At 42.4% G+C, this 23292-nt stretch overlaps 1 protein-coding gene across 7 annotated transcripts in view; it reads left to right on the top strand.

Moving 5' to 3' along the window:
- LOC113012359 (C-myc promoter-binding protein-like) overlaps positions 1-23292 on the top strand; it is an 86055-nt gene that overhangs the window by 51998 nt on the left and 10765 nt on the right. For 5 of the 7 annotated variants that reach the window (XM_026153187.2, XM_080302616.1, XM_026152774.2 and 2 more), the window contains 14 exons: positions 3468-3601; positions 5301-5433; positions 5876-6082; positions 6939-7067; positions 11300-11441; positions 15043-15171; positions 15474-15566; positions 16744-16863; positions 17137-17286; positions 18375-19558; positions 20440-20674; positions 21161-21252; positions 21336-21511; positions 22162-22323. In XM_026153187.2, the coding sequence (XP_026008972.1) occupies positions 3468-3601; positions 5301-5433; positions 5876-6082; positions 6939-7067; positions 11300-11441; positions 15043-15171; positions 15474-15566; positions 16744-16863; positions 17137-17286; positions 18375-19558; positions 20440-20674; positions 21161-21252; positions 21336-21511; positions 22162-22323 (3086 nt within the window). The remainder of the gene's footprint in view (positions 1-3467; positions 3602-5300; positions 5434-5875; positions 6083-6938; positions 7068-11299; positions 11442-15042; positions 15172-15473; positions 15567-16743; positions 16864-17136; positions 17287-18374; positions 19559-20439; positions 20675-21160; positions 21253-21335; positions 21512-22161; positions 22324-23292) is intronic. The other 2 variants (XM_026153266.2, XM_080302676.1) reach the window with 1 other exon arrangement.

Here is a 23292-nt window from a genome sequence, read left to right as displayed (position 1 = left end):
TGAATAACTAGACTAAATTATGAACTTTAAGCAAGTGCTTCACCTTCCTTCTTTCCAGCTTGAAGAAAATCATTGCCTGTAGCGCCAAAGCCTGTCATTAAGCACTTCTCAATTTACGATGCTTCCCTCTGTGACACTGGGTGTTTTAAATCCACCATAAAGCTCAGACCCTCTGATTTAAGATTCACTTTGTCTTATCTGTCTGCCCTACCAGTATGGCTGTAGTAAAATCTTTGCACTAACTCCAAATGTCACTGATGAAAATGATAAATGAGGACCATTATGCTGTTGTTTCATTTGCCCACATAGATTTGTTTCTGGCCTCATTAATAAAAATCAGAACACCTTTTTTTCCCCATCAGTGGGCACCTATAATCTTTTATCATTCGATAAAGAGATACGGTTGTAGATATGGTCTTGGAAACTCAGCCTTACAATAACATAACACCAAATGCTGAGTGTAGTCTCCTTGCTATGTATCTGAGCCAAACAGACTGACAGTGGGACAAACCGTTATGAGAGATTCTATAGAGCCAGTTCATACCTTAAGCTGACTTTGGCATGATATGCTCATCTTTCAATGTGTAAATCAAACTGATCATGGTCCTTGTATATTAATAAATCAGGTGGTCTTCCAAGGCTGAAGTATGCTATGAAAAAATTGTTCAAAGAAAAAGAAGGTAGTATATATGTGTCATGGTCCTGGGCCATGTGGGCCCAGTATTCTTAGTTTTCATGCATTTTTGTATTTTGTTCCTTATTTAGGCCATGTTTTCTGAGTTGCCCTGTTGTGTTGTTCCCTAAGTGTTTTCCCTTCATGGCTCTTCCCCCCTGTGTGCCCTCTATGTATTGATGAGCCCTCGTCTCCCCTTGTGGTTGTTTCATGTTTCCCCAGCCCGTTATGTCGGTGTTTTCCCCGTGCTCTCTCTCCTCCTGTCGGAACCTCTGCCTCTACATGTCATGTTCAGTTCACCCCGCCCTGTCTCGTTATGGTTATCTGTGTCACCTGTGTTCCCCGTGTGTTCCCACTTTCCTCGTTAACCCTCTGTGTATTTCTGTCTGCGTCTTCCTCTGTTCGGCGTCGCGTTCTCCCTCATGTTGTGTGGATCTCCCTGTGTCTCTCCGCGTATGTTAGTTTACTTTTCCCAGTTTAGTTTTGTATTTCCTATGTTCTGCCATTCCAGCATTAAAGCTGTGATTTTGAGTTCATCCCCGTGTCTGTGAGTTTTGCTATTGGGTCCTTCTCCTGCCTGCCACACAACGTATCATGACAATATGTAGATAGTGAATGCATTAACACAATCCCAAAATAATCAGATTTCATAGAAATGTTTTTTTGTATTCACTTTGAAATGGGGAATAACTTCAGCCAAATCAACTTGCCGCTTGCAACGATGCAGCTGCCTCAAGGCGAACATTAAGAATCGACAAATGACCTGTTTTTTCTGCCTCATCTTTTCTTACTTTAAACCATTTATGTCAGATAAATCCAGACACAGACCACAACAGATGTTGACTCTAAGTTCAGTTAACCCTGTAAGAGTTGTAAATTGAGTTGCAGTGTTACTGAATAGAAAGCTACTGAACTAACTGTTGTTCTAGGTGATGGCTTGCACAGAAAAGTTGTTCCAGTGTCCGTTGATATATATAAAGGAGGAGAGGGTGTTGACTGAGTTTATGTCCTTGTTGCGTGGGATGAGTGATCTTTACTCTGTATTTATTGAGCTTCTGCGCCCACAGCCCTCTGGGTTGTCTGTGCATCCATCTGTCCATTCTATTTTGCAAACACAATATTCAGTCCATATTATAAAGCTGCTACACAATATGGAATTGATATGGACTGAGTAACGTGTTAGGAATGAAAGGATGCCACATTGTTCGATAGAAATAGAAATGAACAAACTGCAGAGGGCTGAATTTAAGGATACCCCAAAAGTGAAAAATGATTCAGCAGGTTAGTCAATTTTGCTGATACTCAAAAGTATTGGGTATTGGGTCTGACAATGGGTCCAAGGATTTTACCCCAGTACTTAATGGCAGTCAGGTGCCATTGCATAGCCTGTAGAGGTCTGTGATTCCCTCCATGAATATGCCTCCCCAGAGCGTCACTGACCCATCACCTGAACTATGTTACAGACAACATATGTTCTCCACGGCTTCACTAGACCTTTTCACACCTGTCACATGTGCTCAGGCTCTCATCTTTGAAAAGCACAGGGCGCCAGTGGTAGACTTGGCAATTCTGGTATTCTATGACAAATGCCAGTTAGGTCAATGCTGGGCAGTGAGAACACTGGGTCCTTAGGCCACCCTTATGAACGTCATATCTGTTTCTGATTGTTTTCTCAGAAACATTCACATCACGTGCCTGCTGGAGGTCCCTTTTGTAGGACTCTGGGAGTGCTTATCCCGTTCCCTCATGCACTAAGGAGCAGATACTAGTCGTGCTGATGGGTTAAGGACCTCCTACGGCCCTGTCCAGCTCTCCTTGATTAACTGTCCCAGCACTGGAGTCTTGAGACTGTGCTGGGATAGGCAGCAAACCTTGGCAGGTATCGATGTGCCATGCTGGAGGAGTTAAACTGCCTGTGCAATCTCTGTAGGGTCCAGGTATCAGCTCATGATAGCTGTAGTGACACTGACCTCAGCCAAATGGAAAACAGTAAAAACACATGGAAAAGATGAGGAGGGAAAAAATGTCAGTGTTTAACTAGCTTCCAAGTTTTCAAACTTTCAAAGCATTGTTTACTTCAAAATCAGCTTTTTTGGCCAAGCAAGGAATTTGAGACTCTCAGTGGATTTGCTCACTAATACAACAGACATACAATTGAACAAGAACACCAATACTTAACAAAGTCACATTAAATCAGTTTTATTTTTGTATCCTTGTTATATTAAGACACACAAGGCTTCAAAATCTGTACTTTACATTACAACCTCTATCCCTTAGACTCTCAACTCAGTTGAAGAGCAGCTCCTTAATGGGCTAAAATGACACTGAATGTCATGAAATGAGGCATTTAAACCACTAACAGTAATTATAGTTATTTTTGAGTCCCTTCTGGTATGTTGTAATGATTATAACAACAATTCTGATGATACTTTCCACTCAGATGTCATATTGTGTTCTGCCATTAAACAGTTTGCTAATGAAACGTAAGTATAAAAATAATCCTTTAAAAAAGCAAGGAAAGGGAAGCAGTAAAATCTAGGTCACTCTTTGTCATCATTCCTCAGCTCTGACACTCATTCTGTAACAATCCTGCCAACAGAATCAGCTGTTTTGGAATAATACTGGGCAAAGATATGTTTGCTAAGACTTATTATAGGCCATAACATCAAGATCTATATGGAATTTCCGATCTGTCAGACGGGGTGCTTCATACTGCCTTCAGGTGTCATAGATGACAGGTCACAGTCTCACGACCTGCACACATTCCTTCATGTTTGTGTTTTCTTTTCTGCAGGTGGACAGCGACAGGCCGGAGGAGACCCGGCTTATAGAGATTGATGAATCCCAGCGTAGTGAGCACACAGTCTTCATCACGCCTCCAGAGCTGCCTCCTCTGCCCGAGGGAGAGGAGCATCCACTATGCTACAGGTACAAACTGTACTTATGGAAGTACAGTTACATTTCCAATGGAGGAATGGGGGTGCATAGATAGATAGATAGAATAGATGCAAATTAACTGGAAGAGACTTAAGGATTAAACGTGACGCTACCAGGAAGCCATTATCCTCTAGTACCACTGTACTCCAGAACTGCAATCTACCTGGAGTGTCCAGAATTACGAGATGTTCATTGCTCAAGGACATGACTGATGTAAGGAGGGCTGAAACACGATCACCACTGAACAAGACACACAAGTTAGAAATGTTAAGATTGGGCAAAGAAATATCTGAAGACACATTTTTCAAAGGCTGTATGGACAGATGAAACGAGAGTGACTCTTGATGGACCAGATAGATGGGATCATAACTCGATCACGAATGGTTAAAGGGTACTAAGAGTCAAAGTGGAGGAGGTGCACTGGTTTGGGCTGCTATTATCAAGGATGAGCTAGTTGCACCATTGAAGATGAACTTAAAATAAACTCCCAAACCTATTGCCAGGTCCTAAAGGATACTTTCTTCAAGCAGTGGTACAGAAAAAAGTTAGCAGCATTTAATAAGACTGTTGAGTACATATGATGGTGCATTGAACTGCATGAAAACAAGTACTCCAGTGCTTGGCTACCCAGTAAAGGTCTCAAAGATGATAATAATGACACAGCCCTCTTCCTTGTTAGCCCTTCTGAAGCTTAAGATTTACAAACAGGGAAGACAGTATACCTCTTTAAGCATTTGGCAGGTTGTGGCTGCTGCTGCACAAAAAAATTGACAGATTATGGATGAAAGGCTGATGGCAGTCATCTTTCATCCATAGGCTGACTGCCTATGTTATCTTTGCTAATTAAATGTGTTATCTTTCCTGTACAAAATGAAAATAAACAAGTACGACGGGAAAATTTGGGTTTTAAACAAAAGAGTGTGTAACATTTCCTTTGTTAAACATTCAGGTTTTTAGGTTTATTAACAATTTGGCTTGACTGAGAGGACTGGATTTGTTCCATAGTAAAATGAATCTTTCACTTGCCTAATAATTGTGCACATGGTGTATATAGTATTTTGTTCTAGTTTCATTCTGTGATGTCTGCATGTTTTTGTTTGCATGACATTTTTGAATAACAAAGTCGAATGTTGTGCACAAATGACGAGTAATATTTGTTTTAAATTTGGAAAGACATACAAATATGCTGCTGAGTACAATCCTCCTACTAGATGTCCTTCCTTGAGATGAACTGGAAATTCTCACAGCTAACAGCAGGGAAAAATCTGAACAATAGATTAAGTTTCAATTTGGTTAGTTCTTTCTTTTCAATAGCTGACTGAGGACCAGCAGGAGTTGAGCTGTCAAAGTGAGGACCAAGACTGAACTCTGCTGCTGGACCGTGTGGAGCTGAATATTTGTATTCTGCAGTCATGCCTCATTCTGAATAATTTATTATTTTTTTTCAGAAGCACTTAAGTTATGTCCCAATCATAATCCATAATGACCAGCAGTTTTCCACATTTTTTTATTAGCTCTCTTTGTAGACAATTACAAAAAAGGTTTTGTATTGATGTCACTCTAACCTTGGAAGCAACCATTCCCCACAGGGTGTTTAGGCTCCAGCCTGATGGATGCCAACCCACTTTGTATGCATGTAAATAACTGTGTGCCCTCTTTCACTAATGTGTGAATGTGTGTTTTTCATTAGGTATGATGGTTTCCCAGTGTTGAGTTTAGATCTGTTTGACCCCGTGGAGGGTCTGCAGACGCCCTCCTCCCGCCTCGCTGCCAGGCACAGCTGTCCCACCAGCCCTGCCCCCATGTTTAGACGCACCAAGCAGGTCAGCACAACAGAAACATGTTTTTTGTAACACTGCAATTTATGGGTTCATTTGGATTTTCATACTGATTTATTTATGCTTATAAATAAGGCAAAAATACATGCTGCTTTACCTACACGTCCAAACATGCTCCAAGAATCTCCAAAATTTTACAAGGCTGATAGCAAGTAAGACCATCAAAAAACATTTCCTTTTGTAGAGTCAGTATTTAAAGTTGATACTTGATAATTAAGCACACAGTACTGAACATCTTCAAGCAATCCACAGATTTAAAAAAGATGCAAGTAGAAGTTTTTGTCTTGTTGACATGGTTTCCTTGCAGCTTTTTCTGACATGAGACAGTAGCGTAGGTAATTTTCATTTGCCATTATCTCCTGTGTGAATTCGACATGTCCCCGAGACCGAATTATGCATAATTTCTGCTTCTATTTTTCATCCACAGGAGATCAAATCAGCCCAGAAGATTGCTAAAAAGTACTCATCCATTCCTCAGCTGTGGTCCAAGTGCCTGCTGCGTCACTGCTACGGCCTGTGGTTCATCTGCCTGCCAGCATACGTGAAGGTGTGCCACTCCAAGGTGCGAGCGCTTCGCACAGCCTACGACGTCCTCAGGAAGATGCAGGCGAAGAAGCTACAGCCCCCTGATGAGGTACATCAGCTGTTGCCCCAAATTACCTGCTAACTGTTGATCATAGACTGTGTATGAAACTTTGACAAAGCCTCCAGATCTAAATAGTGAAGCCAGTACAGAAGTGCCGTAAACATGGGATAGCTCAGTAGGTAGAGCGGTTGCCCCATGATCGGAAGGTCAGGGGTTCGAATCCCCTGAACGGCTACCCTGAGGTACCCTTGAGCAAGGTACCATCCCTACACGCTGCTCCCCGGGCGCTGCACTGGTGGCTGCCCACTGCTTCACTGAGTGAATGGGTCAAATGCAGAGAAGAATTTCCCCACGGGGATCAATAAAAGTGTACATCATTATTATTATTAACATGTATTTTCTCTAACTGTCGGGAAGGAAAGAAAAGTCTACACTTTTCTGATGAGTTTATAGACTCATTTGCTAGTTTTAGATCATGTGGAATACGGCATGAAGTTAATTTTTCATGTGATGGTACTCATGGCCTCTGTCAGTGCGCCCCAGGGTGGCTGTGGCTACAATGTAGCTTGTCATCACCAGTGTGTGAATGTGTATGTGAATGGGTGGATGACTGGTTGTGTAAAGCGCTTTGGGGTCCTTACGGACTAGAAAAGCGCTATACACATACAGGCCATTTACCATTTATTTACCATTAGTATAAAAAAAAAGATATCCTTGATTGCTCGATTGTGTGATTACAAAGTTGCCAGCCTCAGTTACACAGTCGTCCACTCCTCACTCATCACATCCAGTTTAAAAACAGTGGCAGATTTTGTTTACAGTCTTTTGATTCAAGATGTCCAAACACACTTGCACAGTCTGTTTTTCAGTCTGTAGTATTTCTGCCCAAACAATCCACATGCAGGTCTGCTACCGGGTTCTGATGCAGCTGTGTGGACAGTATGGGCAGCCTGTCCTGGCAGTGAGGGTCCTCTTTGAGATGAAGAAGGCTGGAGTCCACCCCAACGCCATAACGTATGGTTACTATAACAAGGTACAGTGGTACTGCTGATGATAATGAAGGCAGAACTTGTGTGAAATTAATCTATCAACAAATTTACACTTTGTTGTTTTAAAAATGGATAGGCTATGACTCTCACTGATATCAACTGCTCTGCGTTGTCTAACGGATCCACGTGAATGCTGGGACATGCAAACACTGTTGCTGTCCTCCCTGCTCCCCTGAGCTTGCCATCTGTTTTGTTCGCACATTATAAATAATCTGCTGATTTTACTGCAACTTTAACTAGTGCATGGACACACCAATGACAGCCAACTGGCAATTTATAGAGCGACTGTCAAATAAGAAACTTGTTTTTTGTCAGCAGTGATGGATAAATGTGCAGACTGAGGCAGAGTAATAAAAGTCTGGAGAATTGGTTACTGTAGAAATCAATCAGGTTACCGGCCACATTATGAAAAAAGTATTTGTTTTAGTAAATGTCATATTTAATATGACTGAAGGAATAAATAAAAGCAAAGATTAAGATGCAGAGAGGAAATGACCTCTGAGTGACCTCTGAAGCCCCAGATTGAATGCAGTTTCTCAAATTTGATCTTCTGGATAAACATAGCTTAGGAATTTGGATGATAATAAGGCATACTGATTGCAACCTTGTTGATTGTTTATTCATGATTCACAAGCAGTCGCATAAATAATTGCATTCAGATAATCACACTGCTGTGCTCATTGCACAGTCAGTAAAAATCATCTGTCTCTTGGTGGCACTCACAAAGCAGAGGCACTTCATTGTAGCAATGGCTACAATGGCAAACAGACACTCAGATTCAGATAAAAGAAAACATCGCTGACATTTGCGGCTTACCCCCAAGGTTGTGTGACACGGTGTGCGATCACCCGCAGGTGTCAGGATGAACCACATCCCTGTTATCACTGTAACCTGCCCCTGGTCTGCTGAACCAGGGAGCATAAAAGTAAATTGGCTGATGTGGGAGCAGACTGTCAAGAGGCAAGGCTGCAGTAAAGGTTACTAAGGGTAGTGTTTTGACACCTGAGAGGATCATATTTTCCCTTAGAAATAGATGGCCTGGAGGCAGGAGGTGGCAGAGTTGTACTCTGGCACAAGCTTTGTGTTCACAGTTACAGGTGGGTTTTCTTCCTCTTTTATGCTTCTGTAGGTGTTTGAAGTCCAAGTATGGGAATGAGAAATCTGCATAAGCATGCTTAAATATTAACTCTGCCCTTCATTCCCTATTAAATTCATATAGTTCCATATAAAAAAGTAAAAAAACAGCAGAACCTGAGGTGATCCATAGCTATAGAAAACTAAACTGAAAATAAAAAAATAAATACATTTAATTTAAATAAATGAAATACTTGAAGTTGCCCAGGGCAGGGGAGCATGCAATGATCTGTACCTACAGTGGGGCAAAAAAGTATTTAGTCAGCCACCGATTGTGCAAGTTCCCCCACCTAAAATGATGACAGAGGTCAGTAATTTGCACCAGAGGTACACTTCAACTGTGAGAGACAGAATGTGAAAAAAAAAAATCCATGAATCCACATGGTAGGATTTGTAAAGAATTTATTCGTAAATCTGGGTGGAAAATAAGTATTTGGTCAATAACAAAAATACAACTCAATACTTTGTAACATAACCTTTGTTGGCAATAACAGAGGTCAAACGTTTACTATAGGTCTTTACCAGGTTTGCACACACAGTAGCTGGTATTTTGGCCCATTCCTCCATGCAGATCTTCTCGAGAGCAGTGATGTTTTGGGGCTGTCGCCGAGCAACACGGACTTTCAACTCCCGCCACAGATTTTCTATGGGGTTGAGGTCTGGAGACTGGCTAGGCCACTCCAGGACTTTCAAATGCTTCTTACGGAGCCACTCCTTTGTTGCCCGGGCGGTGTGTTTTGGATCATTGTCATGTTGGAAGACCCAGCCTCGTTTCATCTTCAAAGTTCTCACTGATGGAAGGAGGTTTTGGCTCACAATCTCACGATACATGGCCCCATTCATTCTGTCCTTAACACAGATCAGTCGTCCTGTCCCCTTGGCAGAAAAACAGCCCCATAGCATGATGTTTCCACCCCCATGCTTCACAGTAGGTATGGTGTTCTTGGGATGCAACTCAGTATTCTTCTTCCTCCAAACACGACGAGTTGAGTTTATACCAAAAAGTTCTACTTTGGTTTCATCTGACCACATGACATTCTCCCAATCCTCTGCTGTATCATCCATGTGCTCTCTGGCAAACTTCAGACGGGCCTGGACATGCACTGGCTTCAGCAGCGGAACACGTCTGGCACTGCGGGATTTGATTCCCTGCCGTTGTAGTGTGTTACTGATGGTGACCTTTGTTACTTTGGTCCCAGCTCTCTGCAGGTCATTCACCAGGTCCCCCCGTGTGGTTCTGGGATCTTTGCTCACCGTTCTCATGATCATTTTGACCCCACGGGATGAGATCTTGCGTGGAGCCCCAGATCGAGGGAGATTATCAGTGGTCTTGTACGTCTTCCATTTTCTGATGATTGCTCCCACAGTTGATTTTTTCACACCAAGCTGCTTGCCTATTGTAGATTCACTCTTCCCAGTCTGGTGCAGGTCTACAATACTTTTCCTGGTGTCCTTCGAAAGCTCTTTGGTCTTGGCCATGGTGGAGTTTGGAGTCTGACTGTTTGAGGCTGTGGACAGGTGTCTTTTATACAGATGATGAGTTCAAACAGGTGCCATTCATACAGGTAACGAGTGGGGGACAGAAAAGCTTCTTACAGAAGACGTTACAGGTCTGTGAGAGCCAGAGATTTTCCTTGTTTGAGGTGACCAAATACTTATTTTTCACCCTAATTTACGAATAAATTCTTTACAAATCCTACCATGTGGATTCATGGATTTTTTTTTCACATTCTGTCTCTCACAGTTGAAGTGTACCTCTGGTGCAAATTACTGACCTCTGTCATCATTTTAAGTGGGGGAACTTGCACAATCGGTGGCTGACTAAATACTTTTTTGCCCCACTGTATGTCACATGTCAAAGAATAAATAAAGGATTTTCATTCAGCATAAATGCGACATTGCATGATCAGTGAGAAGAGCTTTGACATCACAGCAGCAAACTGAACAGGTTTTAATGTTTGCAGATTTTTGGCCTCGGTGGGTTAGACAAACCATACCAACTGTTCTCTGTCATCAGTGCTCTTTCATATGGATCTGTCTTTGCACTACACGAGGCTGGACTGGGTTCATAGTCAGACTGTTATATCAGAGTAAGAAGTCAGTCAATCTCATTTAAAACTAAATCTCATTTATCTTTTAATTATGTAAAATGGGATATTGTTTTCAGCCAGTTCAACTGTCAGTATGAAACTAGAACCAGCAGGTGATGAACTTTACAAACAGCTGCAGTGTTTTAATTAATGAGTTCCAGAGATGTTAGCAGAGGGATTTTCTTTTAGCCCTTGGCAGAAATGGGGTATCATTTCCACTTGCTCTTCTGTTTCTTTTAAACTAAGCCCAACTAAACGGTCTGCTGCCTGTAGCTTCACATTTACTGGAGCAATATGAGGGTCATATTCTTCCAACTACCCTCACGAAGCACAATTCACAAAATGTCAAGCTTTTTTTTTCATGTTGCTCAGGATATCATCATCGATGCCATTCAGTTCAGCCTAAAAAGTAGTTCTTCCTTGAATACAAAATGTGGTTCTTCTCTAGCCCTCTTGTCACTGCTGACAGCTCAGTAGTGCGACCTTATTTAATGAAATCTTCTGAACCTGCATACAAAAAACGACGGTGTGATAAACCCAGTTCTGTTCGGCTGCGTATCACTTTTCTTTATTATTATTGTTATTTTTCCAGGGAGCCCCCCCCCCCCCCCCAATCAGCCTGTTGAACGTGACTTGGTCACCAACAGCTGCAATTCTGCTCTTCTGATCTTGAGTGTGACTGTAGATCTAATACCAGTGCAGTTAATGCCTTTGATGAAATATTCATTCAAGATGGGTTTATATGGAACAGAGATCGGTCCTATTTCAGTTCAGTCACTTCAAAATATTCAGTCGAAATAAATTGAATCAAGTCGGACGCTCGTCAGACTTGTCACGCTCATTTAGGAGAAGAATATGAAAATATTTTATTTTTGAATTAATTTGGCAGCAAACATTTTTCTTTTCATGATATGATAGGAATCTGTTTCCCCTCCTGATGTCATCCTATCCTCACATCCGTCCTCATTTTCTTTGTCCTGCTCCTTGCCCAGGCGGTACTGGAGAGCACATGGCCCTCCAGCACCAGAGGAGGATACTTCCTGTGGATGAAGCTAAGAAATGTCATACTGGGCGTGGCGCAGTTCAAACGGGCACTACGACGACACGCACCCCTCACCCAGAGCCCTCTGTCAGGTAACTGTGATCAGTAACAGTCTGTATTCCTGAGAAAAGAAATGTCCCTTTTTCTCTTATTAGTCTGTCATCTTTAATGAAGAGAGTCAGAGTCCTTGACCTGACACGTCCCCTGGTGATTTGCATTCAGTCTTGGAATACTGTTACTCCACAAGATCTGGATGTAACTAATCAAATTTGGCAATAAAGCAGTAAGTGTAGCATTGCAGGCAGAGCAGATGACACACTGAGCATGCAGCTTGCAGCACAAGAGCCACAGACTGTCTCGTTAGCATTTTTTCCTGCTTAAATCTACTTATGATTTCAATGACAAACATGAACACACAACCAAACTCCAGGAAAAATGCACTGCTGATGTTGCTTTCCAGGCTTGATGGTTAATTAGTAGCTCAGGTGCAGTACATTAAAGAGGACTGCAACTAAAACTAATGATGTGTAATACTCACATGCCGCTGCAATGAGCCGAGAAGAAAAGGAGCACTACTGATTTTTCTTCTCATAATAATAAAAACATCAGCAGTACATGCAAAACATCTGACCGTAAGTTCAGTTGGACCTTCTGTAAGCCCAAGCAAACTTCCCTCACATTTTTCTATCAGACTTGCCCATCCATGAATGTCAAGCTCTGAAAACAAATTCTACCTGTCCACCATTCCTAAAATTAAATTTGCACCTATATTACAGTTGAAAGGTGAAACTCTAAAACACAGCTATCTCAGCATGCGATTGAACTCCCCTGCATGCCAGTGAACACCTGCACACTCACTGCATGCTAATCCCCAGCCTGCTAATCCCTGCTTTTTTAAGATACTGCCTGTTAGCAACGGGTGCATTGTGTTCTTCTCCACAGTTCAGTGCTGATTCAGTCTGAAAGAGCCAAAGGTTCCTGTGTGTTCCCATTTAACAAGCACACACTCATCCTTGCACAAGAAGCACACAAGCCACAATTGCACTATATCTTATTTATAGTACACAACAAATTTCCATTACATGTGCACTGTCAAACAACTCTTTAGTCTACGCTAATAGCTAATTAGAATGAATCAATTTTATGTGCAACAGCTGAGCCTGTCTTCCTTATAATTAACACAAAATTACTAGATATTATCCTGCTAATAAATTTACAGTTTAGGAAATTTGGGCAAATTGTATAACCCAAGTGAATTGTTACAACCACTGTTTTATATAATTGGATTTTCTTCAAAGGGCCCGTGTCTGTAACTACTCGTGTGCAGTTGCCAACCTCAAAGAAATGTCATGCGTTCAAGCATGAAAATGGGAATAGGACATGTGAGTGAATTGGCAGTTATATGCAGTCTGTTTGTGAAAAAAATCTGTTGCCGTCTACATACAAAGAAATTAGGGCTGGGTATCGTCACTGATTTCTAGAATCGATTCAATTCCAATTCACAGGGTCCCCAAGCGATTTGATCCACGATTCGATTTAATTCGATTCGATTCGATTCAATTCTATTTGAATCTGGGAAATTTTGACAGTCAGAAATATTATAATTCAGATCAGTACATTTACATATTTTTGTATCTATAAAAAGGAAGCTGACACACGCAAGACTTTATCAAAGGTGTGAGCATCACAGCAGATGCCTTTGTGTCAAAGTAGCTGAAGATAAAACACAGAAAAACATGAAGGTTTTCCTGGCCTGGGATTTTATAAAAATATTCTGCAGTACATCAAAAAACGAAAGAAAACCATTAATCAACACATGAACATTACCTCTGAAGTTACAGCGGTTTTATTAGCGACACGGCTAAGCGTTTTGCATAATTTTAAAAAGTTTAAATTTGTTCAGTATTGAACGGCAGAAATTAGGTTTTCTTTTCGGAAGTATATAAAACGAAAAAAAAAACCTCGGCCGACAGAGCTGTAAACAACGGTAGACTTGTGCGTAACAAGCAAGCAAATAATGAAGAAAACAGATTTTTAGACGGGAAACTGTTCTTGATACAGAGAGAGAGTGAGAGAGAGCTGTGCATCGTGGTCGAAGCAAAACAGTAAAAGTAAGAACGACAAACATCAAACATGACGATGTTTATGTGAAGCGTAGTTTAGATCTTCTTTTGCTGCTGGTTCGGTCAATATTGTTTGGAGAGACATCAAACTAACAGCTTTAGAATCAGCGCATAAAGGGCGAAAACACAAAGCGTGGACCCGCAGACAGAAACAAACCCACCCCTAAAAGAAATTCCAATGAAGTACTTACATTCAGAGTTCAACCAGAACCTCACAGATTTGAAAGAGAAATTCCTCTAGTTGCTGCAGGACAGCATTTTTATTGCAAAATGATCGAGTGATCAGCAACCTTGCTTTTATATATGAAGCTAACCAGACTGCAACATGTTGGTAATCTGTCAGTTTTTACAAACTCAACAGCAGTTATTTGCAAAACTTTGCCAGTCTGCCTGAGACTGATTGCAGATTGTTTGGAGACAGGTTGCCTCCCACCAGGCAACCTGTGCAATCACCTTGCACTCATAAAGGGTCACCCAGATGTTGAGGGTCTTGCATGCTCAACCTCTGGACACCCTGCGGGTAGCTGCTACTACTTGGAATGAATCAATGAAAGAAACTCAGTGAAGCTCACCAGGCAGCCATGGATTTTTTTCTAGTCATGAGGAGGTTTCTGTCCTGTTTTTACTCTAGTGTGACTGAGCCATAAGTTAGACAGAAAATCAATTAAAAAATCTGATATAAATATACATAAAAACATGCAGAGGCTCATTTTCATAAACCATGACTCCTGTGTTATCAGTGGCACGCTATGTTACCTGATGTGTTACATTTTATGTAATAAAAGGCAGATTGACAATGTTAGTGCAGTGCTGACTTCGTGCTGATCAAAGAAGCATTACGTATTCACGTCATCAGCTTTGTTTTTAATCTAGTCCCAAAATGCTTTTCAAAAAAAAATATTTTGCTTTGAACTAAGTCAGAGTTGCTGGAGTGAGAGAAATGAAGACTTTTTCATGGAAGAGAGAAAGAACATTTCCTGAAACGTCATGGTCTGGCTCCTATGGGTAGTGAGGCTTCCAATTGAGGACCTGTGTGGTGTCTGTCTGACAAATTAGAGACTCTGACATCATCTCACTCAGTTGTGCATCGAGGTCTTCTTTATTCTTTGGTCAGTCAGTTTGTGCTGTTCTGTGGAGGCCGTGGTGCTCGTGCTGTATGAAATCTGTTTACTACATCAACAAAACTTAATGTCTTTTAACAAAAATCCTGTTTCAAAGAAAAAAGTCATTTGGACATTTGAGAATATAAATGAACCTACAGAGGCAGATTTTTCCACACACTCATCTAGCTGTGCCAATACAGGGGTGATGGTTGCTCAAAATGGGCATCTGTACGCCTGCAAAGATACTCCAGTGTGATTTTAAGTAATCATTAATTTTCATTTAAAATATTTATGAGTTAATTTTCATGAAATGAAAACACGTTTTTCTTTCCACCCACAAAATAATGAATTTTCTATGCAATCCAAACTGGTGTAATTGATGTAAAAAGAGGTAAAAATAGAGCGGCTGTGTCTTGTTGAGCTTAAACGCCACCAGCCTCCTTTAACGCTTTGTTGTTTTTGGGCAGATGGCAGCGACCTGGACGCTGTGAGTCACGGCAGCCTGGATAGCTCTGCCGACACTAACCTGGTCGAGCAGGGCCCCTACGCCGCCGACTCCATCAAAGTAGACCCCACTGATGATAGATCTAGCACAGGTACACTTCAGATGGTTGCTGCGTGACTCCATCTTTCAATAGCAGCCATCTTATTCAACATCTTTTTCTTTTCTTTTTGTCACCCTTTCATCCTCCCTCCTCATTCGATCCACTCACCAACTCACTTACTCCTCATTTCCCTCTTCGATTTACACCTCCCTTCCTCCGCTTCCTGTTTTTCCTCCTGTTAATCCTTTTGTGCATCCATGATCGCCGCCTGGTTTTTGCGGCTGTGGTTTCTGCTCTGCTCTGTCCCTAACCTGCCTTCACTCTGGCCCTGCCTGTGTTGCCCTCGCATGCAGTCGGCTGTAGGGGCGGCAGCTTGGGCACCAGGGCCCCGGTGGCGCACTCACACGGTGGGGGCTTTGAGCTCAGAGAAGCCACCCTCCACCCAGGTAAACCCTCTCTCTCTCAGTCAGCCTTGTCTGATTCTGGTTGCGTTTGTCTGTGTTATCTATCTTAGCTGCTCTGCAACATTTTTTATTTTGCTCATCATTGTCATTGTCACTGTTACGTGTTACTGTTTCTTGCTCTCCTCCCTGTGACTTCCTCTCCTCTTTCTTTCCTCCACTGTGTCATTGCTCCATCCAGCACATCAAAGTCCACTTCTATTTCCTTGCTCATTTTTCCCACGAGTTTTACTCTCACTCTCACTACTGAGTGATTTGTCTTTGTCAATTATGGCGAGTAATTATCCAGAGATGCATTCTTTTTGATTACGGAAATCATTTTAATCATGGAGATGGCACCTCAGCAGGAAGCGTCGCCTCGTGTGCATAAAGATTGAGAGTGAGACACAGCTCACAGCACAGCAGGTGGGAAGGACCTCCATGTGCAGCTAACTGGTTATTACTCTCCAGGATTTGGAGTTGTGTTACTCGCCGTCAGTTGCAAGTTGTTCTATGCTGTATCACAGCTGAGCTGTGCAGCCTCATGGTTTATTTAGAGGTGATTGCCACAAAGGCTCGTGTGGAGGATGAAAGAGGAGAACGAATCAATCAGCTCGTTGCCTGAGGACCCCGAAAACTTTTAGAGACAGATGGAAGCGTGAGCCTCGAGCCGTAGCAGTCAGAATCATTAGCAGCTGTAAAAATGCAGTTTGTTTTTATATGGTAACTGTAGATCTCTGCGTGCCTCGGGGGGGATTCCTTTATCCAGTACAGCTTAGCTGTTTTTTCTGCCTTCTCCCAGCACTAACAATGTGCCAGGCAGAACTGAGAAGATAAAGAGAAGAAAATGGCTCACTGGTTCATTCTCTCATAGATGTTTCATGTATCTCTCTTCCTACAGTGTAAAGCTACAGTAGATTCCTGTCCATGTAAGATTTTAGTCCCATAGCGCAATGCAGTGTATAGTGTTGTTATCTAGCATACAACATGGAAGTAAAGGGCTTGGACCTCAACTTTGTTCTTGAATTGTCCCTCTGCTTACACTTTCCGTGTGTGTGATGTGTATTTCTGTGACTTTGTGCTTTACTAGGTAGATAATTAGATATTCAGATAATTCACTGCCTGTGTTTGTCCTTGTCTTTCACCCAAGTTGTACTCTTTTTTTTTTCCTTCTTTTTTTTAGGTGATCAGTCAGACTTGGGTTATAATTCCCTGTCAAAAGAGGAGGTGCGGAGAGGAGACCCCGCTGGCCAGGACTCTGCCCCTGACAAAGACGACAAGAAGGAGAGCGACTGCAGCTCCTGTCAGTATTCTGTCTGATCTGATGTCACCTGATATTCCTTTGCCTTTAACTGTGGGAAAAAAAAACCTAACTTGGCAGCATTGTAGCCACGAGGGATTTCCCTTTCCTCTGCCTTGATCTTTCTGTCTCCTCTAGAGATGATTCATTCCTTTTGGTTTCTCATGAACATCAAAGCTTTCAGTTGTTTGTTGTCCTGCAGTTAATTTTTTTTTAAAGAATGTTGGTGTGTTTTGTGCTGTGTGCATAAATTGTAATTGTTTTTCGTGTTTGTAGTGTCAGAGACAGAAAGTGCCAAGGGAAGCAAAGATTGCCTCCCTCAGCTTGACTTGGAGATGAGTTCTTCCTTCAGACCCCGTGGCATTGTTCGCAGCAGCTGTCCATTTGATGACTCAGCCTGTAAACCCAAGAGCTCCGCCAGCGCAGGTAGTTGCAAACTTTAGAGCTTAATGTCTGTGAAGGTTCTCAGTCATCGTAGTCTAAGGAGCTTGGAAAGAAAAGCGTCTGGACTTCTTTAAGTTGCTTGAAGACGTTTTACCTCTCATCCGAGAAGCTTCTTCAGCTCTAAGGGTCAAATGGTGGAGAGTCCCAGATTTAAACCCAGTTTCCCCCCAAAGAGGGACAAAGGAGGTCACTCTTTCGAGGATGCCAACATTCACATTTTGGACAGAGAGGACAGATGGTTTTAAAGAGGAGTGAAAGAAGCCATTTACGTCCACTGTGAGCGACCATCTTTGAACAGAGGCGGTGGTTTACGACACCAACTGTCAGCCATCTATAATCCAGTTTTGAGATCCCTTCCCAGACGCCTTAACACCCACTCACATCCTGGGCCATCTGACCTCAGGAAATCACATGATAGGGTGGGGCCAGGTTTCGCAATGAGCTCACCCGAAACCCTGGCTGATTGTGACCCACACCCGCTTTCACACTTTGGCTCATGTTATTAGGTAGAGGATCATCAGGGGGTCCTTTGTCCCTCTTTGGGGGGGATACTTGCACTGGGTTTAAATCTGGGACTCTCCACCATTTGACCCTTAGAACTGAAGAAGCTTCTCGGATGAGAGGCGAAACATCTTCAAGCAACTCAAAGAAGTCCAGACGCTTTTCTTTCCAAGCTCCTTAGACTTTAGAGCTTAATAGATTTTCTAATGTGGTACCTTAACTGTCTCTCTCTGCTGTAATTCACATTTCAAGGTTTTCTTTTTGGGATTTCCTCAATATAAACATAGGAGTGCCTTGGACAATTTACCCGTACTCATACTTTTATTTTGTGACAAACAGTTGAAATTATTTAGCTGTTTCAGTTCACAGCTTTATTTTTTGGGTGTTCCTTGTTGAAAGGCTCCTCTGTAGTTATAGTTGGTGTCTTTCCTCATGTGCACAAGCTGGACTGAGGCCATGATCTTTTCTCTAACATTGAAAATTAACAAGTCAAGTGATCTCACTTCCTTTGCTCACTCGTGCCATCTCCTGATACAAATGCCATTTTTCTCTTTCTCCCTGTCTGCCAGACCACGTTGCAGGTCTCCTCTTCACTACCTCCCTGGATGAGATTGGTGAGATTCAGACAAATAGTTTGCTCCGGAGACATAAGAGCACTCTGGAGGAGGTGGTGGGCAGCGCCAGCAGTGGCTCTGCGCTTGACTGGCAGGGTGTAAAGAGCCGTCGGCTGAGTGGTGACACTGTGGGAAGCAGTGGGAGTGGCACCACTGTCCTGGGCCTGGGCATGAGCCAGGGTGAAACTGATCCAGATAAAATCGCAGGACACCTGGGCGCAGATGCTAAAATCCTCGCTGGTGCCAACTTCACTAAGGCTAGGAGGCCTCATTCCCTGGCTCTGGGTGGGCTCGAGGGGGTAGCTGCTAAGTCACACGCTGCCAGGAGTAGTGATCACAGGGAAGTGGATGAGGAGGCGGAGCGGCAGGACTCCAGCGATGAGGACAGGAACACTACAGAGGCCATTTTTGATCTGGAGGATTTGGATTTCGAAAAGCCCTCTAAGGGGGCAAAACCTTATAAAAAAGCTGTTGAACGTAGCGCCAGCTATGGTGGTGTGAGCACCATGACAAACAGAGGCACTGTGAAGCGCACAGGTATTGAAACAGGCTACGACCCTCTCTCCCTCCTGGCAGCAGAGTCTGATCAGCAAAATGAGGAACGGTACACGGAGGGGGACCAGGCCAGCACTCCTAGTGCCCGGAGGCACCTGGCCAGGGAGATTGAGCTCTACATGAACCACATGGGCAGCCCGCTGAGCAGCCGCACGCCCAGTCTGGACTTCCAGGACCCAGCCAGCCCCGTCCTCCTCCACCATTCCTCACTCTCTGCTTCCTCCCGCAGAGCCAGCCTCCCCCACAGCTCCCCCCTCAGGACTGCAGGAGTGTCTCGCTCCCGCACCTTCCAGCCGCCGTCGCCCTCGCAGCCCATCTCGCGCCAACATCTGTGGTCTTCGCCTCCAACTCGAAGCTTGAGCACCACCCCCAGCCCGAGTCCTCGACCCAGCCCCTACAGAGAGAGGGCGGACAGGATGAGCCTGACGTCACCTTCACTCTCCTCCTCCTCTTTTGCTTTAGATACACTCCTGACGCCAACACTGGATGTGTTCAAGACCAGCATGTTCTCTGCTGGGAAGGGAGTAGCAGAGAAAGCGAGCCGCTGGTACACGCGCCTTGCCACATACACAACACCCACCAAGGTACAGAGTCCTGCTCTCTCTTTTCATTGAAAAAAATAAATATGGTGTGCTGACCACATACAAAATAGGCTTTAGTTTGATTTTGATATTTTAGAGAAAATTCACAGGAACCTCAAGATTTCTCAAAATCGTCTGGCTGACGCTACCATTTTTGTTTGTTTTAGAGTATTAGATGTGAATTTACACCCTAATTTTAAACCAATAATGTATGTTTTAAGTGAAAAATATCTCCAACTACTGTGCAAACGCCTGTAGTCTTATTGATAGAGAATCTGTACTTCTACACTGTAACAAGTTTGTGCCAGTGACTTACATCAACTATTAACTATTCTATAACTCAGCATATGAATGAGACCAAAGCCTGTGTGCTGCTGCCATCTTGTGGCCGTCCAGCAGGATTCTGTGAAATCCTGCATTAGTAATTGTGTCATTGTGTTCTGCTCTTTATTATAAAGTTTCCAAAACAATAGAGAAGAAACACCACAAAACAAAAATCTCTCCCAAAGACAGTACATAATCTTCTCCTGCCATGTGCAAACTGTGTGAGTGTTCCTTTTGTGAGACATTTCAGAAATGTGTGTCCTCATTGGAGTTTTTGAGACTTTCACATTATCCATGTGAATTCTTCCCCCTGAAAAACCTAAATAAATTGCACAATTTAGTAGCACAGTTTGTTGTTTTTTTGTTTTCTTTCATATAAGCAACTAAATATTGTACCTGTAGATTTGAGTGATTCGTGCTGTGGTTTCGTTTATATTTTTACATTGATCTTCTTGGAGGCAGTCAGAGTTACTAATAAGTCATTTAAAATAATCTGCAGTTGCTGTGAAAGTTTGAAGTTAGACTGGCAAAAACTGAAATGCTCTGCTCTCCTCATCCAGGACAGCCAGAGTGACCGTTTGAGCGTGTCCTCCCTCGGTGCGGGAGATCCAGACTGCTCCTCACTGTTAGATGAGGACTCTGGAGACACAGAGCACTCAATGGTCTTTCCATTGAGGAATGGCCCTGTTGGCCCTCCAGGACCTCGCAGGAGTCCCAGACGCAGCCCCCTCCGCAGCCATCTGGACAGTCCCACTGCAGGATCGAGCTACGGAAGACCCACATCTCTGCTCCCTGGTCAGCACAAGATTCACTCAAATGAATGTTCTTTTTCCTTTTTAAAAAATTGTGCATTTTTTGCTTTTTATTTTTTAATTTCTTTCTGTTTCGTGCTGCTTTGTTTTCTTTCTTTAATATCATTCTCATGTGCGTTGTGTTGGACTCATAAAGCACTCTGTGTTTATGTGAAAAGCACTGTATAAATAAATGCTTGATTCTAGGCAACGGGTTTCTACTTATCAACCAAGAAACGCTATCGCTGTATTTTCCTCTTTAGTGTAGTCAATGAAAAAACAAAGCTTTGCAGTTTGTATAGAAGAATATAGAATTTGATTATCTACAGTATGCTTTAGACCTGCTTTCAGTAGTCTGGCCTGTTCTTTATGGCAAACATTAACACACCAAGATGGAAAATGACAAGTAGTCTGATAAGAATAAAGAATAAATTCAAATAAATATAATTGCCCCCTCACATATTCTGACAGTTTGTTCATCCTGATGCAGGACTGCCTGGCTTCTCTCTGCCAGACAAGTCGGACCTCAGCTCTTCACGGTACACCAGCAACACTAGCATCTTCAACAACTACGCCATGGAGGTAAAACTGCAAGATAAAAAATATCAAAACTAATCTTCCACAGAAGCTAAACGTGTCTCTGCGTCTGTGTCCTCTTCCTCCAGCTGCTGATCTCCAGCTGTTCTCGCTGTAAGACCTGCGACTGCCTGGTGTATGATGAGGAGATCATGGCCGGCTGGACAGCAGACGACTCCAACCTGAACACCACCTGCCCCTTCTGTGGAAACCCATTCCTGCCGTTCCTCAATGTGGAGATCAGGGACATGCGAGGACCTGGCAGGTAGGCAAATGCTCAAGTGCTGTATGTGTGTATGCTGTTTTTATGTGCTTGTTGACTATTGACTATATTGTCAAAAAAGATGAAATAAATCACCTTCAATTCTTCTCCCCTTCATCTTTTCCCCCTCCGTCCATATTGATTAAATGCCAGAATTATGTAAAGTTACTTTTTAAATGATCTAAGGCTTGCTTCGTTTCAAATAAAGTTCAACCAAAAGTTAGAGTTGAGACACGTACATTCTTAGTCATTAATTATTACGCGTTTAACACACTGAAACTAAGGTGACCTTCATCAGAACTTTATGGATGTTGTGTTAGCCTAGCTTTAGCATAAGCACATCCAAGTGGAGATATGACTAAATTAAAAGTCATATCATTTTTTTAGACGACACCAAAATGTTGTAAGTGGGCTCCAGACTTGAGTGCTTTTGGTCTCAAAAGCAAAGAACCCCACAGGTGTAATTGATTATTTCTGTTACTTGATGTTCTCTTCAGTATCGATAACGCTGCTTCAGGTAAGTAAGAAGAATACAGACAAGCACAAAACCTTCATTGTGATTAAGTTCTACTTAAAGTTCCACTACTTGAGAAATGTCTTATTAAGTACTGATTAAGTAATGTTTTTTTTTCCTTTTTCTCTCCTCTCTGCAGGCTCTTCCTGAAGGGCAGCCCATCAGTAGATGAGGCGACGACCTCGTCATATTCTGCCTCCACAGGGCTGGACACAGGGACATCCACCTTGTCTACTCCCTGTCCCACGACAGCTATCTCCCCTCAGTCCCCTATGATTGCTGTGCAGGAGTGCTCAGCAAGGTATGCACTCATACTCAGTGTTAAACTACATTCTTACATTTACATTTGTTTACATGCTCTTGTCAAAATCAAAATATTTGCTAGTTTTCTTTTGAAAATTTAAGAAATTCTTTAAGAATTAAAGTGTGGACAGTAGTGACAAATGAAACCCTCTGACTGAAACTGGAGCACGTACAGTAAAAAGAACACAATTACTGACTGACAGAGATAAACAAAACATTTGTTGTATAATGAAAAGCTTGAGGCTACATTAGCTGCTGCTAACATACCACACCTGAATGTAGTGGAGCTTTTGGCTACTTATGTTTTTGCTCATTTCTGATTTAAATTTAGTATCAAAACATGTTAGTGAGACAAATAATCATACAAATGTTTTTAAAATCTTTCACAATATTTGTTAACAAGCAATGCATGAAAACATGAAAAGATGGTGCTTTGTCTAAAATATGAAAAAATAAATTAAAATAAGTACTGCACTGTTGAGACACCTTCAGATTAAAAGGACTTCTTTTTGTTCTGTTTGTTTGTTGTCTGTGCTTCCGTATCTTTTACCTCGTGTCTTGTACAACTGTTACAATGTTATTATGGCCTGAGATCTGAAATACAGTGCGATCATCATCATCATCATTAAAAATTTTGTTCTTCCTGTAGTTTAGTTTTAGATGTGCTGTATGATTTTATTTTTTTTAATTTATTTGTGGACCTCTGCTCATCTTCATGCAGCTTGTCTGGTTACACAATGCTATTGAACTGAAAAGCTACTGTAGCTGCATCCACACACTCCACATCTGCATTGTAAAAGAGCAGTGAATCTGCATCACCTGTCCTAACAAAGCTCAGTGTGTGTGTGCCTGTGTGAGTGTGTGTGTGTGCAGGTGCAATTTTGTGAGGTATTTGGGGGGAAACTTGAGATTATGAAATGTGTGAGCAATAGGGATGAACAGAAACAGATATATCGCTAAAATACTT

The sequence above is a fragment of the Astatotilapia calliptera genome, chromosome 1 (assembly GCF_964374335.1).
Source record: "Astatotilapia calliptera chromosome 1, fAstCal68.1, whole genome shotgun sequence".
Taxonomy (NCBI): Eukaryota; Metazoa; Chordata; class Actinopteri; order Cichliformes; family Cichlidae; genus Astatotilapia; species Astatotilapia calliptera.
The sequence above is the reverse complement of the archived record's forward strand: the minus strand, read 5'-3'. Positions and strand labels throughout refer to the sequence as shown.